Genomic DNA, 24,149 nt, shown 5'->3' on the forward strand with positions numbered 1-24,149 from the left:
TGAGGTTTAGGTTTTCTGGCAACAGATTCCTCATGAAGAAGAACGGAGGTTTCTGCCATGAGAAGCCTCACAACCTGCCTTTCTGCCTCCTGGACTTGCTCTGTGCTCTACCACAATGCTGAAGAAGAACAGAGGTGTCTGCCATCACATTCCTCACTACGGAATTCCCGCATGCTGACAGACTCTCCTGGGCTGCTGCCTGAGCGCTGCTGCTTCCTCCCGCATTGGCTCCATGACCGCCTCCTGCTGCCTGCTTGCTGCCCAACGCCGCCACGCTGCTGCTGCTCCCCCCGCGCTGCTTCTGCCTCGGACCTCAAACGCTGTGCAACGGGACGCTGCTGGATCCTGGTGATGACCATCCCCGCTTTACACAACTCTTGCTTCTTTCCTGTCTTTTCTATCGCCCTCCTTCCCTTCCCCGTCTCCCTGATTAGGATTTGTAATAAACTGGTTGGACCAACATTTGAACCGTTGTTTCTTAATCTCATGCCGGGTATACAGATATTAAAAGAACCTCATCTCACTCCTATAAATTGGAGCAAGACACTCTCCCAGCATTCAAGCAAATTTCCTTGTGGTACACAATGAACATCCCCGTCTTTCTGCATTATCTGCCAAGTAGACCCAGGTCCCTGAGTGAAAACAATTCCACAGAGTTTTGCCCTTTCCAGAAGTTAGAAAGTCTCAAGCTTCTTTTCCCAACATTCTCTTTGCATGTACTAGAGAGACCTTATCTCCCTCTACAGCGCATGGGGAGCTGGAGTAGGCAGGACCATCTCAACTGATAGATCCTCAGCTATTGACCAAACAGATGGTTTTTGCTGAATGCTTCTCCCAGTGCTTAAATTTTCTGCCACTCATTGCTTTCAACATAGTTTTTAACAACACACTGTATTGTTCAAATTTACCAGAAGCTGGCACACGATAAAGGATATGATAAATCCACTCAATCTTTGCCCCAAGTATTTACAAGGGAATTTTACAAAGGAATTTTTGAAATGAGATCCATTATCTGACTCAATTCTTTCTGGAGAATGTCCCATGTTTCCATAGGACTTGTTTCTCGAGACCTAATATGGTGTTTTGGGCAGCAGCATCAGGTGAAAGATATGTTTCAAGCCACCCAGGTTTGCTTCTAACATGGTAAGCACATAATACTTACCATCGTGAGATCGTGACAAGGTGACATAATCAACCTGCCATACCTCCCCATATTTACACTTTTGCTATCAACTTTTCCCCTCAGAGAGGTTTCCTTCTCTTGGCTTGTTTAATTGTGGTGCATGTTTCACAATAGTATGTGCAATAGCATCCAATAGTTAAGACCACCCCTCGTTCTCTAGCCCATTTATATGTCGCATATGTTCCTTGATAGCCAGAGGTCTATGAGAGGTCTCATGGGCCTACTAAGCTAGAAATCATTCAACCTTGATTTGCCAGTCCAAGTCTATTTGAGCCACCTCAGTTTTGGCAGCTTGATCTATCTGTTGGTTATTTTGTTCTTGTCCAGTAGCCCAATTCTTGGGCTCATGAGCATCTGCATGGCACACCTTTACAATCATATTCTTTATTTGGGCAGCAATGTCTTTCCACAGTTCAGCAACCCCTCTGTTGCAAGTTTTTTGTTTTCACTGCTGTAACCACCCGCATAAGGCATTTGCCACCATTAACAAGTCAGTATAAAGAAAAATCTTTGGCCACTTCTCCCATTCAGCAACATCTAAGGCTACTTAAACAGCCTTCACCTCAGCAAATTGTCTTAACTTTTGCTTCAGTGGCCTCTGCCACTTGTCATGTAGGGCTCCCCATAGCAGCTTTCCACCTGTGATGTTTCCCCTCAGTGTGACAATCCCTGTTCCCTGATCATATTTCTTTCAGTTTTCTGGTAATTCAATCTGGGCATCTTCAGCATGCAGTACCTCTTCTGCTGGTGATGTTCCAAACTTCTTACCTTCAAGCCAGTCCATGATCACTTCTAAGATTTCTGGATGACTGAGGTTCCCCATTCAAGCTTGCTGAGTAATCAACGAAGTCTGCTTACTCCAAGTGGCATCGTTAGCATGTTGGGTGGAGGGAACCTTTCCTTTAAACATCCAGTTGAGTTTCAGCAGTCAAGATGCTACAAGGAGCTCCGCTTCAGTACAAATTACTTTGGAATCAGCTCAAACCCTCTTACATGCGGCAAATATCTCCTTCTCAATTGGAGTGCAGTACTCTTTGGACCCCTGTATGCTTGACTCCAGAATCCTAGGGGTTGGGCCTTGAGTCTCTCCTGAGTTCTGCCACAAGCTCCAAGTGGGACCTTTCTCTCCAGCAGCAGTGTAAAGGATGTTCTTTCCATCCTGTCGCATCCATTCTGGCTCCAGGGCCACGGCACGGGCTATATCCTGTTTAATTTGCTCAAAAACCTACTGCTGCTCTGGACCCCACTTAAAATTAAACTTCTTCCACGTCACCTGATAAAGGGAACTAACAGTGAGGCTATAGTTTAGAGCATGCATTCTCCAGAAGCCCACTCTGCGCAGAAAAGATTGTGCATTTTTCTTACTACTGGGTGGAGATATGGGTGTAATTTTGTTGATCACGTCTATTGGGATGTGATGATGTCCTTCTTGCTGCTTAATACCAAGGAACTGAATTTCCTGTGAAGATCCTTCCACTTTGTTTTGCTTAATAGTGAAACCAGCTCACAGAAGGATCTTGATTATCCTGTCTCCTTTTGTGAAAACTTCTCTTGCTGTATCGCCTCACACAAAAATGTCATCAATCTACAGTGTGTGCTCAGGAGCACTGCATTGTTCTAGTGCAGTAGGGATCAACCCATGGCAAATTTTTGGACTGTATTTCCATCCTGGGGGCAGACGATTCCAAGTATACTGAGCCCCCCTCCAGGTGAAAGCAAACCATGGCCTACATTCTGCAGCCAGAAGAATGGAGAAAAAGACATTAGCAATGTCAATTGTAGAATACTACTTGGCTGCTTTTTACTCCAGTTCATACTGGAGTTCTAGCATATCTGGTACAGCAATACTCAGTAGGGGTATGACTTCATTCAGACCACAGTAGTTTGCTGTCAGTCTCCACCGGATTTATACCTTGGTCATATGGGGCTGTTAAAAGGTGCGTGAGTTTTGCTTATCACTCTCTGAATCTCCAGTTGATGAATCAACTCACAAAAGGGGAGCAAGGAATCCCTGTTGGTGTGGTCGTGCCATCTGTGCACCATTTTTGTAGCAATCGGTGCCTGTTGCTCTTCTACTTGTAGCAACCCCACAATAGATGGATCTTTGGATAGGCCAGGCAAAACAGACAGCTGCTTAACACCATCTGTGTCAACAGCAGCTATTCCAAGGTCTCATTGATACCCCTTGGGATCCTTAAAATATCCCTTTCTAAGGTGATCGATACCAAGTATACGTGGAGCCCCCCAGTCTCAGATGATCATGAAACTGATCTTGGCATACAGTGGGAGCAACACTGTTTCACCCATCCTCTTATACTGATCCAAACATTTGAAACTGCATGATGAGCAGTTATCAGAAAAGACCGAGGCAAAAAGTTGTTGAGTATCTCAAACTTATTTTGTTGTTACCAGGTTGTCTTTGTCACTCACTGGTGAGGATACACCCTCCTGGACTTCCCTTTTCTGGTTGAGGTATCTGTAGAAGCCTTTCTTGCTCTTGGCACCCCATGCCAAGTTTGGTTCATGTTGGACCTTGGCTTTTGTGACCCCATCCCTACACAGCCCAGCTTCCTTATATTCTTCCCAAAGTACGTGTCCCTTTTTCCACTGCTTGTGCATCTTCTTATTGCTCTCCAGTTTGACCAGCATGTCCTGGTTCAGCCACACATATCTTTTGCCTTCCTTTCCTGCCTTGCTACACCTGGGGATGGAGAGCTCTTGCACACTGAGGAAAGCTTCCTTAAAGATCTGACAGCTCTGCTCTGCACCCTTGCCTATTTGGACAGATTCCCAGGGTATTTTGTCGACTAACTCCCTGAAGAGCTGAAATTTAGCTTTCCTGAAATTTGATATCCTAATTTTACTCCTTGCCTGTCTCATATCCCTCTAGAGCATGAACTCAACCATAGCATGGTCTCTACAGCCCAGAAGGCCTCTACTCCTGATGTCACCAATCAGTTCATTTGCACTGATGAGCATCGGGTCCAGTACTGCATCACCCTGGTGGGGCTGTCTATTACTTGACTCAGGAAGTTATCCTTACTGCGTTCCAGTAGCCTCCTGGATTGTCTACAGCTCACCACGCTTCTTTTCCAACAGATGTCTGGGTGGTTGAAGTCCCCCAGCAGGACAAACACTTGCAATTGCGACACCTCCTGGAGCTGGAGGTGGAAGGCCTCGTCAGAAGCCTCCACTTGATCAGGTGGCCTAAGTAGATGCTGATTACCAGGCTCCCTTTGCTGCCTTGCCTCTAACTTAGTCACCCATAAGCACTTTAGTAGCTAATATTTACACCTGAAGAGAAAAGTCCCATGTTGCTTCTTGTGTTTGGTTGCTTCTGGGCTACTTAACTGAGACATGCGTAACTTCTCCAAAATCAGCCAAGGAACAGTGATGACCATGAGCCACGATTCCCATTGCTTTTTGCCTCCTCCTTAACAGCATTCATTCCCCCAGACTGAATGCTCTAACAGATGATCAGTTCATATATTTTCTTACAGATTTTAATAATTTTATAACTCTTTTCTTCAGGGGTATCCAGAAATGGAATTCTATGAAATCAATGAGTTTTCTACATCGTTCTCTTTAAATTATGACATGTTCGTGTAAATGCAGCTTACATCTTCCGCTGCTTTATCTTTGTAGCTGAGCAGGGAGACTGTTGTGACCTTCATTGTTGTTTTTTTTGGTTTTTTGTTTTTTTGTTCTTTTGTTTTTTTTACAATTCAGTTGTTATTTTGCTCTCCTAGCAGAAGGTCACCTTTTTTGAAGAACAATCCCCTGGGAAAGCACTTTGCATAAGCCACATGTCAAAGACTGCATAGGAAACTAAGAAATGTCTCCATCCCAGGGGCCAGTAGGATGCTGACAAACTAAATGGAAAAGCATTAAAATTCTTCAGGGAAATCTTTGACCCAGATGTTTTTTCAAACTGTTATCCTATTCTGGGACAATATGAAAGTTGGAAGCAAACAAAACAAAAACAAAAGCAAACAAAAAATCCCACCATATCTGAAAAACTGCAAGTATAAATCTTCTGCAGGTAAGATTTATTATCAGCAGTGGTATGTGTACAGAAAAGCCTGATATTCAAACATGGCAACTGATGGCCCATGAGAGAAATCTGTTATCTCTTTATTCTTGTGCCTAATCAGCAAAGGCCATAGGTGCTGAGGCTTCTGTGTGGGATCAAGTCAAAAGCAGCAAAAAAAAATCTAAATGGAGAACTTGCTAACACTGACCAATAGATAATTTTAAGCATAGGGATGTGGGAAAATTAGGACGATCAGTAGCTCTACTGTAATTAACTTAGTCTCAGAGTATGAGTTGTTGAGTACAGGTTGGTATTCCCCAGTGACAACATGTCCAGCACTGCACAGAGCTGTATAGCATCCCTGAAGCATTACCTCTCTCCTTTCAAGGGTGTTGGGGTGCTTTTCTCATTGCCACAAATGCCATTTTGGTAGAAATTTTATGGCACAGTTTATCAGGTACAAATTGTGTAAAATTCAAGGTGGGAAATGGTTGGCTGTAGAAAACACAGTTGTCCTCAACTTCAGTTTGTATTGCGCTAAAAACACATAACAAATCATTCCTAGTCCAACCATTCATCCAAGGAAATTTTCTTCGTGTCCAGTCAGCTTTGTGTTAAATGCTAAAACTGCACGTGCTCTGTTAGTTTCTTCATTTATGCTCATCTTTTTCAGGCAAAATACAAATATTTACTGAGCAAAAATACTGAGCATCTTAGGCATGTAACAGAAACAGTCTTTCTATGTCCCTGAATTTATATCCTCACTGTCACAGGTAACCACAGTACATAACCTGTATTTGTCTTCTCAAATATGTCAAACTCTATTGAAAACAGAATTGATTTTTGCCTGCCGGAATAACCATTTTGGTCTTTTATGAGATAAAAGAGGTGATTCAAGACAGCCAGCATGGCTTCACTAAGGGCAGATTGTGCCTGACCGATCTGGTTACCTTCTGTGATGGAGTGACAGCTTCAGTGGGCGGCAGAAGAGCAGTGGGTGTCATCTACCTGGACTTCTGCAAGGCCTTTGACATGATCCCTCACCACATCAATTGGAGAGGTGTGGATTTGAAGGATGAAATGTTCGATGGATCAGGAATTGGCTGGCTGGATGCAGCCAAAGTGTTGTGATCAATGGTTCTCTGTCACAAGAGAGAGGGGGTGGTCACAAGCGTGTCCCTCAGGGGTCGCTCCTGGGACCGGTGCTCTTCAGCATCTCCATCAGTGACACAGACAATGGCATTGAGTGCACCCTCAGCAAGTTTGTAGATGACACCAAGCTGAGCAGTGTGGTTGATACACTGGAAGGAAGGGAAGCCTTGCTTTGTCTTCTTTGCACCTTCGTTTCAGGTGTTTACAGACAGTGATGAGATCCCTCTGAGCTTCTCTTCACAGAATAGGCACTCCCGTCCTTTGTTCATCTTCATCTTCGTTGCCTTTCATTGAACTCTCTCTAGTATATCCATGTCTGTCTGGTACTGGGAGATCTGTATTGGACACAGGACTTCAGATGTGGCTTCACTAGGGCTGAATATAGAGGAAAAGTATAACTTCTCTCAGTGCTGATAGCACTTTGCCTAATGTAGCCCAGGATGCCATTCACCTTCTTCTGCTGCAAGGGCACACTGCTGGCTTGTGTTCAAATTGGTGTCCACCAGGGTGCTGAGTTACATGAACAGCTGCTTTCCAGTAGCACAGCCTCCAGCAAGTTCTGGTGGCATCCTCAGATGCAGGACGTTGCACTTCCCTATGTTGAACTGCATAATGTTCCTAATCAGTCCATTTCACCAGCGTGCTGAGATTCCTCTGGATGGCTGCACAAACTTCCAGTATATCAGCCATTCCTCCTAGTTTTAAATCATCAGCAAATCATCTGACAGTGCACTCTGCCCCATCATGCCAGGGCAGAATGCTGGATTAGATACTGGGTAAGTTTGAAACCAGTATTGACTCCAGGGGTACCCCAAGAATCTAGTTTCTGTGTTTGTTTACCAGTTAACCTGGGCTAGTTACTGGTACACTGTCACTGTATTTCCTACCTTCCAGCTTTCATCTTCCTTCCCTACACTGGCAGTATAAGATCCAAGATCATGTAATACTGCATGGTCTTTTTTGTTTGCCTTCTTAACCCACAGACAAATACAGAATGTGTCTGATCTGTACGGTGAACTCCCATGTTGGAGAAAATAAGGTTCTTCTGCACAGTAAGAACAATGAGAAGGGCATTGTGTTCGCCAAAGATGCACTTCTACATTATGAACGGATTGCTGGCTACGACCTTTGAAAATGGAATTGATGGAAGAAACATCTTCAGATTTAATTACACATAATTGCACAAGGCACAGAAATTGTAAATCTAAGTGTAGCCACAAGCCCACAAACCTCAATTTACTGAGGTGGTATATGTGCCAGAAGCACATAAAAAAATTCACCTTGTTCAGTTTTATGGAATTTCCATCTTGTATTGACCAAATACACTAAGAATATAAGAATATTCTTATTACACTAAGACACTTATATACACTAATGCACTTATGTACATTAAGAATAAATATATATATATTTTTATTTTTTAGTTCCTCAGTTAAGCAGCTTCAGTTGTTTTTTCAAAGTTTGATCCACATTCACATCTTTTAAAAGAATCACCTTGAGTTTTAGTGTATTTAGTAAGACAGAAAATAAAATGGTCATAATGAAAGCTCACTTCCTGAGCTACAGAGTGACTGGCCTTTGTAGAAATCTCAGGTATCTGTGCTGCTTGCTCATTGTGTACGTATTTCTGGAAAATACAACTGACCACTGAACAGCTGATCAGCTTGCATGTTAAATGATTTATAATCTTTCCCTTCAAAAGTTTGTCCAAATAGTGCCATTTTTGTGTCAAATCAGGATGTATTTGAGTCCAAAATGCCACATTATCCAAGGCTGTATGTATAGATATAGAGAGACTGAAAACTGTACTTTTAGAGAAAAAAAAAAAGACCTGAACAGTTGCTATTTTCCACATAAATAAATAATAAACTGAACTTCTGAATAAATCTGATGTTATACTGGGTCTGGGTGGGTGCAGAGAGAAGAAGGGCTGCAAAGGTGGTCTTTTGGAAACAAGCTAGGCATGGTTTTGCTAGTGGGAGGTAGTGAGACCTTTTTTGTTTGTTTGTTTTGCTTGTTAATTTACTTTTTTCTAACCTCTCTATCTGAACTATTACATTATCTTAGCACGTGAGTATTCTCACTTTTTGCTCTTCCTGCTCTCTGGATAGAGTTGGAGTGAGAGGGTGCACAGGTGAGCTGTTCAACTGCTGAGCTGCTGGCCAGAGTCAACCCACCACAGATGCTCGTCCTCTCCTAGTAAAAAGCCAGAACAAATCATTTTATCTAGACACTACCCTGGTTGAAGAATACTATTACACTGTAGACTGAAATTTTCATTCAAATAGAAGCTGAGAATTAAGAATCAGAACTACCAACAGACCTTGCGTGTAAGATGCTGCCATGCAGCCTGTGATTATCTGGATTGATCTTTGCATTGATGTCCTTCATGGTTTGTTTTTTTTTTTTAATCTAGCCAATAATTTCCTCTCCTTTGGTTTTTAAGACTTGTGTGTTCATGTTGCCCAGGGATGGATCAGTACAACCCACCGATTCTGTGCTGCCCTTGCACTTCTCTAACTTTCAGCAAGTCAGTAGGTACCTGTGCTGAAAACAAAACTTTGATGAGAAGATTGTTCTGGGATGCTCCTCCTTCCCCAAAAACAAGAAGATTCATTATAAGAATATATATATATTATAATATGAATTTATATGTCTAGTGCACTTACTTTTACATTAGAGCAAATCATTCTCTTCACTAAGCACGAATTTCATTATAAAATAAGTCTTCAGACTGACACAGTCAATATAACATGCATATAGCTGGACTGTACAAGCGTGAAGACTTCTACATGAAATATCTCTGCACTTCACTTTCTCTTAAAAAAAAAAAAATTTCCCTTATTAAAAAAAAAAAAAAAAAAGTACTTCCTACCAGAAGATCAAAAGTTTGCAAACCAAGAAGTATTCTTGCAGAAGTTTCCAAAGTCCAGGGTGGTTTTACACTCAGGGAACCCATAAAAATATCAACAATGCTGTCTGTTGCCTCAGAATAAGAGGAATGTGCTACAAAGGCATTCTCATTTTACAGTACTGTAGAAAGATAGTGTTTTGGAAGTAAGACAAGCCTGACAGTGAAGAGATCTGAGGTGTTTCTTCAAAGCAAAATGTAAGGGACAAATACACACTTCTCCTTGAAAACAAACATGGATATAACATACTGCAGAAGTACTGAAGAGATTTTACTCTACTGCTTACTTAGCCTGAGTTTATTGTCAGAATCCCTGAAATTATAAGGTGTGATAGCACTAAAATGAAGCATCTTTATTTCTTTAATGGCAAGCTTTGACCAGAGATTTTTCAGGAAAATAAAATGGCATTGTAGCTTTGTTTGTTTTAGAAAAACAAATCAAATGGAAGTCTCGGGTGTCTATATTTTTCCTCCTTTGTGAATGCTGTCAATAATAACCCATCCTGTGGTAACTCTTTCATCTAGTGTTTTGCCACTGTAAAATAATTTTTAAAATACATTTAGTATAAACTAAATCTCAGTAGGAAATTTAAATTTATATTTCTTCAGTCAAAATCATCTACGTACATTCCCTGTACAACCACCAGTATATTGATATATCATGATGGATATGACCTGATGGAATGCCTAGTAGAGCTTATTGGGCATTTGTAGAATATCTAAACATTCTTTGAATTTTTTACTATAAAAAGAATGCTACAGTGTTTGCTAAGAGTCTATTCCTTTTTCAGTCGGAAAATTTCACATCACTTATTTACCACCATTTCATATATTTATTAGTTTGTTGTAGAAATTAACTGCCTCCCAGAGGAAGAAGAAAAAAGAAAAAACTCTGAAAATTAAAAAAAAAAAAAAGAGGAATTTATTTCAAGATCTGCTGATGTTTAAAAAAAAAAGTTTAAAAAGTTTATGAGCATATTTCTCTGATATTATTGAAAATATAAGTGGAAATAAAAATTCTTCTTTCAGGATATATTTCACTCTGAGTTAATTTTAACTGATTTAATTTCTGTCACATGCTGTAGAACGTTTTCAGAATGGCTTCTTGGAAAGCCGTTTCTCTAATTCCTCCTCATTAGAAGGAGCTAAACGTGCTTACAAATTCTGAATGGTGTCTGAGCAGTATGTATTTCTACTTAAATATTTTCTGTTTAAGAAGTGTGGATGCGTATGTTCACAGCATAGTATGGGTTTGATTTCGCTCAATGTTTCAGCTGCTACGGAGGTTTCATTTTCATTTGATGTTGGAAACGGACCTGTGGAAATAATCGTCCGGTCTCCCAGCCAGCTGAATGATGACCAGTGGCATCGGGTCAGGGCAGAGAGGAACGTCAAACAGGCCAGCCTGCAGGTAGATCAGTTGCCTCCAGAAGTCCGGAAAGCGCCGATGGAAGGACACACACGACTGGAATTGTACAGCCAGCTCTATGTAGGTAAGGCGCAGAGGAGATAACCAGGCTTCAGGTACTGGATGAACGCTCTGCCCCAGTTAAGCATCAGTTAATTTAACACAGGAAGATGCCTTCCCAAATATTAAAAAAAAATAATAATAAAGAAGGAGAAATAGCAAGCACCTGTGAAACTGCGGAGATAAGAGGATTAGCTAAGAGAAAATATTCGGTACCGGCAACATGTAATTTTTTGGCAGTAGTGCCAAGCTCCTGTTTTTGGCCAGTTTCTCTCTCACTTGTACTTATTTACAATTGAATTTAAAATTTCTGCATAGATCATGCCAGGACTGTGTGAGCCTGCTGTGTCCATCCTAGTCACACAGGTTTGGTCACTGTCCATGCTTTTGCTCTTACTGCAATAGTTTCTCTTTAGTCATATGGGCAGTTTTCCCATTTGCCATAGAATAGAATCACATGGTGTCACAAAAATTCATTCACCAGAACCAAATGAATACAGCTGCTTTCTGGAGATGCTGTTTTCCAGTGCGTTTTTTGCGTGTTATTCCAGCAGTACTTGTATTTCTCTGACTGTTAGACCTAGGAATCCAAAAGCCAGACATGGCAAGTGCCACTAGTTGGAATCAAAAGTACATGAAAAAGTGAGCAAAGAAGCAGCACCTTCCTACCTCTTTATACATCTATTAAGTGAGGAAAGGAAGGAAGAAGAAAAAACAGACATTACCTCACTTTTTTCCATGTTAGTCCAGATACAAAAGCAGAAATTAATCAAAATGCTGTTTAAAGCCTTTCCCTCCTTGGTAAGCAGCACATGTTGCTGTAAACCACTTTAAAAGTGTCATCACCAGGGAGACAGCCATTGTTTACACAATGAGTTTCTCCTTTACTGCTGGCTGTGATCCCAATAAAAGCCTGTTTCCAAGTAAATTGAAATATTAATTCTTTTTAGAAGACAAAGCCTTAGACTTTCAAAAGAAATACCAAGACTTTTTATGAAAAGAGAGCTGGAAATATTCAAGCCTGAGTTCTCGGGGAATTGCTAATAACTGTTGATTTTTATAAATTGTTTTGAATTAACACTTGTACCATCCATCTTTTGAAATGCTTGGTACTTGTACTGCCAAACGCTGAATGTCCAAACCTGCAGCTGACTTTCTTTCTTTCTGAATCAGATACATTTCCTATAATTTGCAAAGAATAGTGTCTCTGATTCAAATTCTAGCTGAGTCTGACAGAGAATTGATGTGAGTTCAAGTGTCCTCAGTGAACATACTGAGTATCACAGCCTGCAGAGTGACATGGAATAAGAATAATTTCAGTACTCCATTTTCTGTGATAAATATTCCTTGGGACAATGAGGGAACCTGAAGCATTACTTAAAATCCTAAGGGCTAGAATATCCATCAGGACAGGAAAGATGTGAGAATTATAAGCATTAGAATTCTTTCATCACCATGATGTATATTATTTTGCATCAAGTGGAACCACACCTGAATGGCCTCTGCCCTGTGCACTTCAGAAGAGACCAGAATAGACTGTATCCTCTTAATCCAAATTACCCAGTGACCAGACACAGATTTGAAGCAGCCTCTTTGATTTCTGTGGCTGATTTGAAGCAGCAGATGGTCTGTATTTAGTCCTCTGCCCTACCCGGGTATTCTGTGCTCTGCAGACATGAGTGTTCAGATCTCTTCAGGCGTATGTGGGACTCTTCATCCCACTGTGGGACTGCAGTAATCAAAGGGATGAGAGCGCTGTGTGGCAACTTCTCACTGCTTTTTGCTTACAATTTCAGGTTTTTTGGTTTTGTTGTTGTTGTTGTTGTTTGTTTGTTTTTAGTCCAGCTCTGAGTAAGACTTCCTGAGATAAAATCATGTTTTACAGCAAGTATTTACCGGGAAAAAAAAATAGTTCTTAGTGACTGCTAAGAAAAACATTCCAATCTAGATTTTCAAATACAGCTCTTCAGTGCTGTGTCCTTCTCCCTGTGTTTAGGCAATTTAGCATCATACCTGATGTTGCTTGGATATGAGCATCTGTGTTTCCTATTCCTTCTTTCTCCATTTCCCATATTAAGTGTTTCAAATATGTAACATAATATGATATTGCAGTTAGCATCCATCAGCAATAATTGCATACCGAACACAGTTATATCTTAGCAATGTAGCCAAGCCCAATTCTTCCATGGTCATCTCTAAAAATCTTAAAGCTTGATAAGTGTAAAGCAAAGGCACTTACTCTTTAGGTATATTTTTGGCACAGTCTGAAAACTGAGGTTTCACTTTCCACTGATTTCGATTTCACTAGGATGTTGTAGCGCCTCACTTGTATAAATAAGTTAAGTTACTTACCTGTTGTCAGAAGCCTAGCAGGATATTTCCTATAAAACTGTTCACTGTTGTCTTTTTAACATTTCTGTGCAGGTGCCGCGGGCGGCCAGCAGGGCTTCCTAGGTTGCATTCGCTCATTAAGGATGAATGGGGTAACACTGGACTTGGAAGAGAGAGCAAAAGTCACTCTAGGGGTGAAGCCTGGCTGCTCTGGCCACTGCACAAGCTATGGAATGTACTGCGCCAACGGAGGAAAGTGTGTTGAGAAATACAATGGCTACTCCTGTGACTGCTCCAAAACAGCATATGATGGACCATTTTGCATTAAAGGTAAGTGAAATACACAGAAGGCAGAGTGTGGGTGAATAATTAAATCAATTTTTGAGATGTTATTAATTTAAAAACTAAATCCTTTTCAATACTTTTTACTAGAAAGCCAAATTATGCATCCATGATTTAAATTTGATATTTTGTAAAAACGGCAATGCTGCTACTCATAGCAGGTCATAGAATCATAGAATGGTTTGGGTTGGAAGGGACCTTTAAGATTGTCTACTTCCAATCCCCCTGCCATGGGAAGGGACATCTCCCACTAGACCAGGTTGCTCAAAGCCCCATCCAGCCTGGCCTTGAATGCTTCCAAGGAGGGGGCATCCACATCATCTCTGGGCAACCTGCTACAGTGCCTCACCGCTCTCATAGTAAAGAATTTCCATCTAATATCTAGTCTAAATCTACCCTATTCTAGTTTAAAACCACTTCCCCTCATCCTGTCACTACCTGGCCCTATAAAAAGTTCTTCCCCAGCTTTCCTGTAGGCCCCTTTCAGGTACTGGAAGGCTGCTACAAGGTCTCCTCAGAGCCTTCTCTTCTCCATTCTGAACAAACCCAGCTCTCTCAGCCTGTCCTCGTAGGGGAGGTGCTCTAACTCTCTGATCGTCTTCACGACCCCTCTCTGGAAAGAGAGGTTGAGGTGCACTCAATCTCACTGTCCACTCCAACAACTCAAAGTCATTCTTGCATTGGGGGGCCCAGAACTGGATACAGTGTTCCAGGTGGGGCCTCACAGGAGCAGAGTAGAGGGGCAGCATCATCTCTCTGGACCAGCTCCTTTCGTGCTCCCTTTGATGCAATCCAGGATACGGTTGCCTTTCTGGGCTGCAAGTATACATTGCTGGAGCATGTTGAATCTTTCATCAACACTCACCACCCAGCCCATAATTGTGCTTGGGATTACCCCAGCACAGGTGCAGGACTTTGCACTTGGCCTTGTTGAAGTTCATGACGTTTTCATGGACCCAACTCTCAAGTCTCACCAGATCCCTCTGGATGGCATCCCTTCCCTTTAATATGTTGACTGCACCACTCAGCTTGGTGTCATCGGCAAACTTGCTGAGGGTGCACTCAGTCTCACTGTCCATGTTGCCTACAGAGATGTCAAATAGCACCGGTCCCACTTGCCACCAGACTCAACTTGAACTTTGAGCCATTGACCACAACTCACTGAGTGCAACCATTCAGCCAATTCCTTATCCAGAAGTGGTCCATCCATCAAATATACTTTTCTCCAATTCAGTAACCAGGATGTCATGTGGGACAGGGTCAAACACTCCTGGGTATGATCAAGGCCAGATTGAATGGGGCCCTGGACAACCTGACTGAGCGCCTGATTTAGTGGTTGACAGTCCTGCCTCTGGAGGTTGGAACTAGATGATCTTTAAGGTCATTTCCAACTCAAGCCTTTCCATGATCATTGTATGATGATTCTATTATTATTAAACTGAAGAGCCCAGAACTGGGCACAGTGCTCCAGATGAGATCTCACCAGGACACAGGAGGAGGAAAACCACCCTCTGGCCACCCTCCTTTTAATGCACCCAGGGTAGCATTGGCCTTCTTGGCCACAAGGGAATATTGTTGGCTCTTCGTTTTCAAGTCTAGATTGTTCAGCAACTTTTATAACGTGTTCAACTGTTTTTCTTGATTTAAAAGTCTTAATGCCAGTTAAATTTACAATGTAAAATTTAATGGGCTGGAAATGACTTGTTTTTAATATTATCAGCACCATTTGTTACAGAGATTTTGTAATTATTTTGATCACACAATGGTCCCAAACCAATCTATTTGTGCTTAATTTATGCTTTAACTCTTATCCCAGTACTTCATGGTTGGATTTACAGAGCAGCCCCATGAAGTCATCTGCAGTAAATAGTGCCTGGGGATATTCTGGATGAGTACATTGGTTTACAGCACAGAAAGAATGGAAATGGACAATCTGAATTTTTTTTATAAAGTCTTATGGATATAAAGAAATGTTTCTAGCACCTCTACACTAATGCAGCAGAATTACTAGGTACTTCATAGCTACATAAACTTTATTGTTGATAAAGAAAACGTAGACAGTGAAAGGGAAGATGGCAAAAATTAGAAGTCTTTCAAAAAATTTGATCTCTATTTCCAGTTTCCTGCTCCAGGATACAGAGTTTGCAATGTGTTCCAAATTTCATTAGCATGGTGAAGAGAAAAAATTAATGACACTGAAGAGAGTAAAAATGCCTAAAATATCACTGTCTATGCTGCAGGCCTCTGGCTGGACTGGAAGTCTGATACGAAGAACTGAACCATGCAATATTACTACTGTTGATACAACAGCACTTACAAATCAACCAAACCAGAGTTTGTCTGTGCTAAACACTAAATTATTCCTCTAGTTATGTTTTTTTATTCTGTTAGATTCACATCCAGGAAAAATACATTTACTTAGAGTTGTTTTTGGCAGAAGTTTGGCATTTTTCTATCCATATTAAAAAAAATAGGTAAACATAAATGAAAACCACTTTGAAAAGTTTTGACAAAAGAAAAAAGTATTAAAATTAAATTATCTAAAAACGACATGGCAACAATTCTTTTTTTGAGTCAATAAAATTGAAGTGTAAAAGACTACTCTGGTTCTGACCTGAACAGTTTTTTTCTGGGTATAACTTACTTGCAAACATATACGCTAAATATACACTACCATTCTTCTACAGCACATGACAAATTAATTAATTAGTTGAGATCATTGTATTCACATTTCCAGGCACTGCTTTGTATGGTTTTAGTTGTGATGGACACATTTTATTATTTGTCTTTGAAAGCCATACAATGAATCCTGATGAAATTCCTGTATGCAGGAAGAGTGAAAGCCATTACTTAGGTCAGCAGTCACACACTTTGCTTGTGACTATGCACAAGAAATACGTTATATTTACGGGGATTTATAAAATAGCGCTAGAGACTCATTAGAATCTGGTTATCTGAAGAACACCGCTTAGTTTTTGATGAAGTGCTTTGATGCATGAGCATCTTCAGCAAAGGACAAAGCTCTATTATGACAGAAGGAAATGAAGGTAGAAATATATGGGCAGACATAAAAGAAGGTGGCTGAAGCATGTCTCTTTAATGGACTTTCATAATCCCCATCTTAGCAGAGAAAAACAGCATTCACTTCACAATCACAACTTAAGTGTCAGGGAGTTATCTCTAGATCTGTTTGTGTCTGTGATGGGGACAGCAGGACCACAGGCTCACCAGCCCAAAAAGAGGAGGAAAGGAGAGAGGTGGTGTTGGTGGTTTACAGGCAGGTTCAGCCCAGCACTGTGAGTAATAGGGCTGGGGACCCCCTGGGAAAGGGGAAGGAGAAAGGGGGAAGGGTGGGGAAATGGGAGATGGGCCTGAAAACACAACAGCGGAAAGAATCTGAGGAGGAAAGTTAATTTACTAAATATGATATTGGAATGCAAGATAACACACTGTAATACAAGATATAATTGGAATTGAGGCTAATAAATTAAATAAAATGAGAAACAGTGTGTCCAAAACCAAAGGCCTTTGGAGGTGAAGCAGCTGGGAAGCACACCCACACAGTGCCAGGCAGCAAGAGAGTCCCGTGACTTGCAGGTCTTACCTTCCTCTCTGAACGCGAAGTCCCCTGGGTTCTTCTTCTCTTATGAGGACCACATATCCAGAAAGTTGTCAGCCCACAGAACTGGAGTGTTAACTCTTTAATTCCCTGAGCTTCACATGATGTTCTGATGTGTAATATTGATACCAAAAGTCATAAAACCGTGGCATTCCATCCCTTACTCCACATCAGTATATCATGCTTCAGCATAGTATTTAACAGCCCATTGTATTGTTCAAGTTTACCAGAAGCTGGCACACGATAAAGGATACGATAAATCCACTCAGTGAAGTGATCTTTGCCCCAAGTATTTACAAAGGAATTTTTGAAGTGAGACCCATTATCTGACTCAATTCTTTCTGGAGTGCCACGTTTCCATAGGACTTGTTTCTCGAGACCTAATATGGTGTTTTGGGCAGTAGCATGGAGTGCAAGATATGTTTCAAACCACCCATTGGTTGCCTCCACCATGATGAGCACGTAACGCTTACCATCGTGAGATCGTGACAAGTGTCATGATCAAGGTGACATAGTCAACCTGCCACGTCTCCCCATATTTATACTTTTGCTATCAATCTTTCCCCCAGGAGGTTCCATCCTCTTGGCTTGTTTGATTGTGGCGCATGTGTCACAGTCATGAATAACCTGTGCAATGGCATCCATAGTTCAGTCCACCCCTCGGTCTCTAGCCCACTTATATGTTGCATCTCTTCCTTGATGTCCAGAGGTCTCATGGGCCCACTGAACTAAAAATAACTCACCCTTGTTTTGCCAGACCAAGCCTATTTGAGCCACTTCAATTCTGGCAGCTTGACCTATCTGTTGGTTATTTTGTTGCTCCTCATTAGCCGGATTCTTGGGCTCATGAGCATCTACCTGGCACACCTTTACAACCATTCTCTTTATTCAGGCAGCAATGTCTTTCCACAGTTCAGCAGCCCAAATAATTTTACCCCTCTGTTGCCAGTTGTTTTGTTTTCGCTGCTGTAACCACCCCATAAGGCATTTGCCACCATCCATGAGTCAGTGTAAATATAGAGCATTGGCCACTTCTCCCGTTCAGCAACACCTAAGGCCAGCTGGGCAGCCGTTACCTCTGCAAATTGGCTTGATTCTCCTTTTCCTTCAGTGGCCTCTGCAACTTGTATGGGGCTCCACACAGCAGCTTTCTATCTGTGATTCTTCTCCACAATACGACACGATCCATTAGGGTACATTAAATTCTCTGGTAACCACAGGTAACCCACGACACTGGGGGTCCCCACGCTTCTAATATTTTTCCTAAACTTTTCCATATTCCCTGCAACCATTCTGTGGTTGTGGGGAAGGCTTCTTCCAGATAATGTAAATGAAGAGGAATACAAGGAATACATGCAGGTGAATTGATAACATTAAGCCAGAATTCCAAAACTGCATATGGAACAGAGAGGAGAACTTGGATACTGGTATAAACATGGAATTGTTTGTAAAATTATTTGCTCCCTCTGGGATGTAACTGTCAATGTTCAAATCATACAACATTGTATATGGGTACCAGGCGTGTGTCTTCATCAGTGCCCTTACTTGGATATTTACATATACAGCTCCAAAACAGAACATGGTGAACGTAATAAGAAACAATACGTCCCAAAAAACTTAATGGCCTTTAACCCTTTATACAGCACTCCTAAAATAAAGAACAGATCCATGGCTGGCAGTTGCTAGAGGAGAAAAAAAAAAAAAAAAGAAAAAACTCAGAACAGTGTCCAGAGTATGGCAGACTGCCCAGACTAAAATCTAACCTACGAAGGTCAAAGCTAGCTACAGCACTCTGCAAATCTCTGACTTTAAGAAACCTTTTTTTTTTTTTTCCTGCTAATGTTAAAAGGTTGAGATTTGGTTCAGATTGCCTGTATTCTCCACCAATAACTGTCATGGAGTTATCTCTAGATCTATCTGTGTCCATGACAAGGGGGGAAAAAAATCATAAAACCATGACATCATGTCATCACTTTTTGGCAGTATGCACATTTTGAGCAATTATTGTCAAGAATGAAGTACAGGAAGAGTAAAATTTCATCAAAAATCTCTGACAAACACCTTGAGACCTCACAATAATTGCAACCACTGCCATCAAACCAGATTGGAGTGTTAGTTTCACAAAAACAAGGTCAAATATCCCACTAGTTTTATGTTCTTGTTCCTCTTTCTCTTTTATTTTTCAATGTTTTAAAAAATATATTTAAAATGTTATGTTATTAATATAGTAATGATATTGTTTATTTTGTGAGGGATGCTCCAAAACTAATGCCTCCTGTTTTATGTTGACCCATAACATCAGAGGTGGATATCGGTGTTATGGCAGTAGAAGTTAAGCCTTCCCACCAATATTCCATTACATTTTGTTGCTGTGTGGCAGATGGCAGCAGAGGGGCAGTCTGACAAAATGATGTCTGCCATGGAGGCGTATATGAAGCAAAGGTGTGAGAATTCCTCCAGGTGGAAAAAATTGCACCCATTGACATTTATCAACACTTTCTTAATTGTTATTGAGATGAAATAGTGAATGTGAGTACAGTAGGGTGGTGGGTGGTGTGTTTCAGCAGTGGTGACAGTTGGTCAGATTGTTACGAGTGCAGCATGCAGACTCTTGATCTTTTCTGGTGAAAATACACAGCTAATGGTGGTGACTTACGTTGAAAAAATATTGTTTTGTAGCTAAGAATTTGCTCTATCAAATAGTGCTCTTTGTATCAGTTGTTGTTTCCATTGAAATAATTAGGAGGAATGACCTTTTAATTAGGAGGAATTACTTTTGGAATGACCTACGTATATGTAGCCCAAGAAAGTTTCTATTCACAAAATGTGGCCCAGACAAGCCAAAAGGTTGGACACCCATGGCTTACAGCTTTCTTTGCAGTAATGAACAGTTAAATTTCATTGACAACAGTTACAGCTGTGAAATACGTGTTGCACAGCCTCCAGTTCAGCCCCATGTCAGCACTCATGTAATCCAGGAGTACTTAAGCTGACCCCTAGTGTAAAATATAGCTGTTAAACTGAATGGCATGCCTTATGACTATTTCAAGGTTATTTGAGATTTCTGCCGTCAAATGACAGTTTTAAATCTATCAGAATGATCAGGTTACTTATAGTGCCTTGGGAACACAACTTGACTCCATATTCTATGTAGCCACACAGTGAGATAGACTATGATATTCTGAGGTTTGGAGAACTTTCATGTGGGAACAGGTAAGCATAGAGCTTTTCCAGAACCAGATTCAGCAAAGTTCTGGAAAGGATCATCAACAAAATCTACAACAGTTTCACCTACCTTCTTATCTGTACTGTGCTCAGATACTCAGAATAAAGACAGCAGACTTATTCCTGAGTTAGTCTATATCACAACATAGCTTGTAAAATCAACATCTTGCTTCATACGTTTTGAGATAACCCTTTTGCTTTGAATTGTGTGAAGGATATGATGATTCCAAGTACTAAAAGAGGATAAAAGAATATTTCCTTTTAAATAAAGATAGTGTACTGATTTTCTAGAAGTTATATGAGTAATAGGCACCAATCTGTGGCAATTTTTGATATATCAGAAGACATTAAGTGATGAAGGATTTTTTTTTAACGAGTGGTGACATTTTTGAGCATTGCTTCCAACTATTCTTCAATTACAGTACTTATTTGCTATATTTACAGTATTTATCCACCTTTCTTTAATCCCTTCCAAATGTTCACAAAGGTGTCTCCTTAAGAAAGATCACAAAGAGTTTGTATTTTCCATTAATGATACTGTTCCAGATAGCAAAGCCTATCCAGTATTACAATATCAGAGAATGAACGATTGCTGTAGGAAGCTAGTCTAGTGATTCCCAATAGGCCAAGAAGACTATACTCTACAAATTATAGGAAACTGTGCAGTGATTCCCATAGGGGCCTGTCAAAATCAGCCTCCACTATGAGAATGTCAACCTTGAATTATGTTTTCAATGTTAAAAGATAGGCAGAATTCATCATAATGCAAAATAATAGCAATGTTTTTTCTAGTTAAAGTATTAACTCTGGTAAAGGTAATTTTATTTTCTCTCCAGAGTATTTTAAAATGAGATTTTGTCACAGATAGCTTTGAAAACTTTGTGGAGCAGCACCTCCTGGGAGCTATAGGTCAGGTGACTTATGCCTTGTTTCCCACCATAAGTCAAGTCCCCCAGTTAATTTTTTTCCCATAAGGCATCCTGATTTGGCAACTCTCATGGAGGACTGTGGTTGAAGAAGGTTGTATTATACTGTTTTGTCCAGTGATATTTCAAATATTTCATTTTGGGAAATCATCTTCATTCCTTTGCGAGGTTATTCCAGATCCACTGGAATTTGCTGGTCAGAACTTCTGCATTTCCTTTTCATTGACAGTGTTTGCTAATGGTGCCTCCTAAATCTCTCGTCCTTGCATCTCCTTCTGTGGAATGTTATCTACTGCAAGACCTCTATGTGATTAAATCTGAAGTGCGGTTCTTCTGATCTGTGGCATTGGTATGGAACGTAGACATACATATTCTTTGTGACCTGAAGGAAATCCTTCCTTAACTGTGTGAATCCAGGCATCCAGGATTCATACCAAAGTGTGATCTCCGTTATCCTTTTCATTATCATTGGAAAACAGTGTGGCTTTTAACTGAAATACTGGGAAAGCTTGTAAGTAATGCAGCAGTAGTCGTGTGCATATTAGTACTGCTCAGGTCAACAGTAGTATTTTTCATACAAGTGTCAGCACATTCAATTTGACTTTCCCTTTGTTCTTCTTTTTTGCTGTTTCTTTCTTTCTTTCTTTTATTCTAATTTTCAAGATGTGGGAGCATTTTTTGAAGAAGGAATGTGGCTTCGTTACAACTTCCATTCCCCAGGGACTAGCATGAAGGATTTAGTTAGCCGAACACTGTTGAGTTCTACAGATCCTGAGATTACAGCGACCAGCCATAACTTGAATAAAGAAGAACTCAGCTTCAGCTTCAGTACCACCAAGTCCCCTTGTGTCCTTTTGTATATCAGTTCCTATACCCAGGACTTCATGGCAGTGCTTGTCAAGCCATCCGGTAAGCATCTGCTTTGGACTCTTTCCCCTGAAGGAACAATTGATAATAACATCAGTTTGACATTCAGCTGAACTCTGAACTAATGAGAAATTATTTTCACCCTTGTCATTTGAAAGTAAAATACACAAGACCTGAATACTGATTCTGCTTTACTAGATTTTGTCTGATGTAACTCTTCAATTTTGAGGGGTTTCACTAGCCGAAGCTTACAACAGTTCTCAAAGCAAACAAACAGACAAAAACAATAAATCATTTCTTAAAATAAATTGTTATAACAGCTAACATTATGAAGGTGATAATTAGGCAACCACATGTAGGCACTGAAATAAATGGTTCATAATCAATGGCAACATCCCCTGTAGTGAATGGTAAGCGTTGTTACCATACAACAGTGAATTAGGAAACTATAAGACTCAAGTTGGAGTGTTAGACATTTAATAGCAGCATTGGATTCATGGGGGTAATCCTTCTATCATGCACACCTTATACAAAAGGTCTTCAGCATATATACGTAACTGGTGTTACATATGCAGAAGTTTTCCAAGAGTTTTATTACGTATGCAGAAGTTACTCAGAATTATATTACATATGCAAATTTCCCAGAAGTATGTTACATATTCAGTGACCAATCCCAAGGAGGATCTCCTATTTCCTCGGTAAAAAGATTCAGCAGAGCTTCCTTATCTCCTTTGCTTCAGAGACAGCTTTTTCTGCTACCTAAATGAACTGCAGGGCAGGGGTATCCATCAACGAACACTAGCAAGCTTAATAATATCATTGCAACTTCTGTCAGTGTAATGCACTATTTTTCTGAAAATCCAACTGTGCATGAGGTGACTAAATGTGAATGTGGCATAAAATACACTATAAAAAGTTTGATAGTTATGGATGTTGGAGATAGACCATTTTCTGGTGGAATATAAGAGATAATATATTTCAATTACGAATGGTGCCTTTCTTACCCCTGAAAATTATGTAGTTTTAAAGTTCTTGAGCTACTTTCTGAGCCCGGAACATTTCAGGTTTCTATCAATAATGAGGTCTACATTTCCATTTTCAAAAATCCTTCCTTGTAACGGAATGTTAAAATCTGCTATGAAGAGTAGACACTTGTTTAGAAAATAAAAAAACTAGCAGCATATCGGTTTAGTACTTCTGATTACTCTTTTCTAACAATATAACCTGAAGTTTTCATTCTACTACATGCCATTAAGTTTCCATAAAATTCAGATGGTCATGTGTCAACCACAGCAAAACATGAGAGCAAGGAAATCCCCTGTGTTGATTGGATGCCAGTGTAAATTTGTTGCAATTTCACTTTATTCAAGGCACATCATTTCATTCCTTAGAGAAACTCATATTTTATATAACTTCAAATAATTTTGCTACAGCAGGGATAATAATCTCAACAACAACGTGCTACTTGATGTGCTCAAATTTGAAATAGTTACCTGCATAGTTCAAGGCATAGCTGTGATTTGTTCAGTTTGCAATCCAGAGAATGTACAAACATTGGTTTTGAGGTGCTGATCATTGTCACGCTTCTGGGTTGTAAAATGAAAGCTGTTTTCAGTCCAATAGCTGAACAATCTGAAATACTAGCCTTTCTTAAAATCCTCCTGCAGCAGATACCAGCTATGAGAACAGTTTAAATGTTAAGTGGCAATAGTTGTATGAAGAAATAAAGAGGGGAAAATAGCTGGTGAATAAATATCAGCATACTTGAGGGTACTTTTCACGTTCCTCTCATTAGGGAATCTGCAAATTCGGTACAGTCTAGGAGGTACCAAGGAGCCATATAACATTGACGTTGACCACAGAAACATGGCGAACGGACAGCCCCACACTGTTAACATCACGCGGGATGAACGGGACATCGTTCTGCAGGTAAGCAGACAATAAACTCGTTTCGGCTTCATCCAGTATTGCTTGTGGCTTGTAACATTCTGTAATCTGAGGACATCCTTTCCCCTGACAATATCGGTGCAATTTGGGAAATAATAATGCAGTAGATGGTATTCTGCTTGGGGATCTCAGTCCTAGGACTTAA

The 24,149-nt window shown here is 40.5% G+C and overlaps 1 protein-coding gene across 1 annotated transcript in view; it reads left to right on the plus strand.

Moving 5' to 3' along the window:
* CNTNAP2 (contactin associated protein 2) overlaps positions 1–24,149 on the plus strand; it is a 663,767-nt gene that overhangs the window by 580,622 nt on the left and 58,996 nt on the right. The window contains exons 17-20 of the mRNA XM_042886519.1: positions 10,554–10,772; positions 13,172–13,408; positions 21,854–22,099; positions 23,853–23,986. Coding sequence (XP_042742453.1) covers positions 10,554–10,772; positions 13,172–13,408; positions 21,854–22,099; positions 23,853–23,986 — 836 coding nt within the window. The remainder of the gene's footprint in view (positions 1–10,553; positions 10,773–13,171; positions 13,409–21,853; positions 22,100–23,852; positions 23,987–24,149) is intronic.

The sequence above is a fragment of the Lagopus leucura genome, unplaced genomic scaffold, assembly GCF_019238085.1.
Source record: "Lagopus leucura isolate 7727_CA_CO unplaced genomic scaffold, USGS_WTPT01 Super-Scaffold_100058, whole genome shotgun sequence".
In the NCBI taxonomy this organism is placed as follows: domain Eukaryota; kingdom Metazoa; phylum Chordata; class Aves; order Galliformes; family Phasianidae; genus Lagopus; species Lagopus leucura.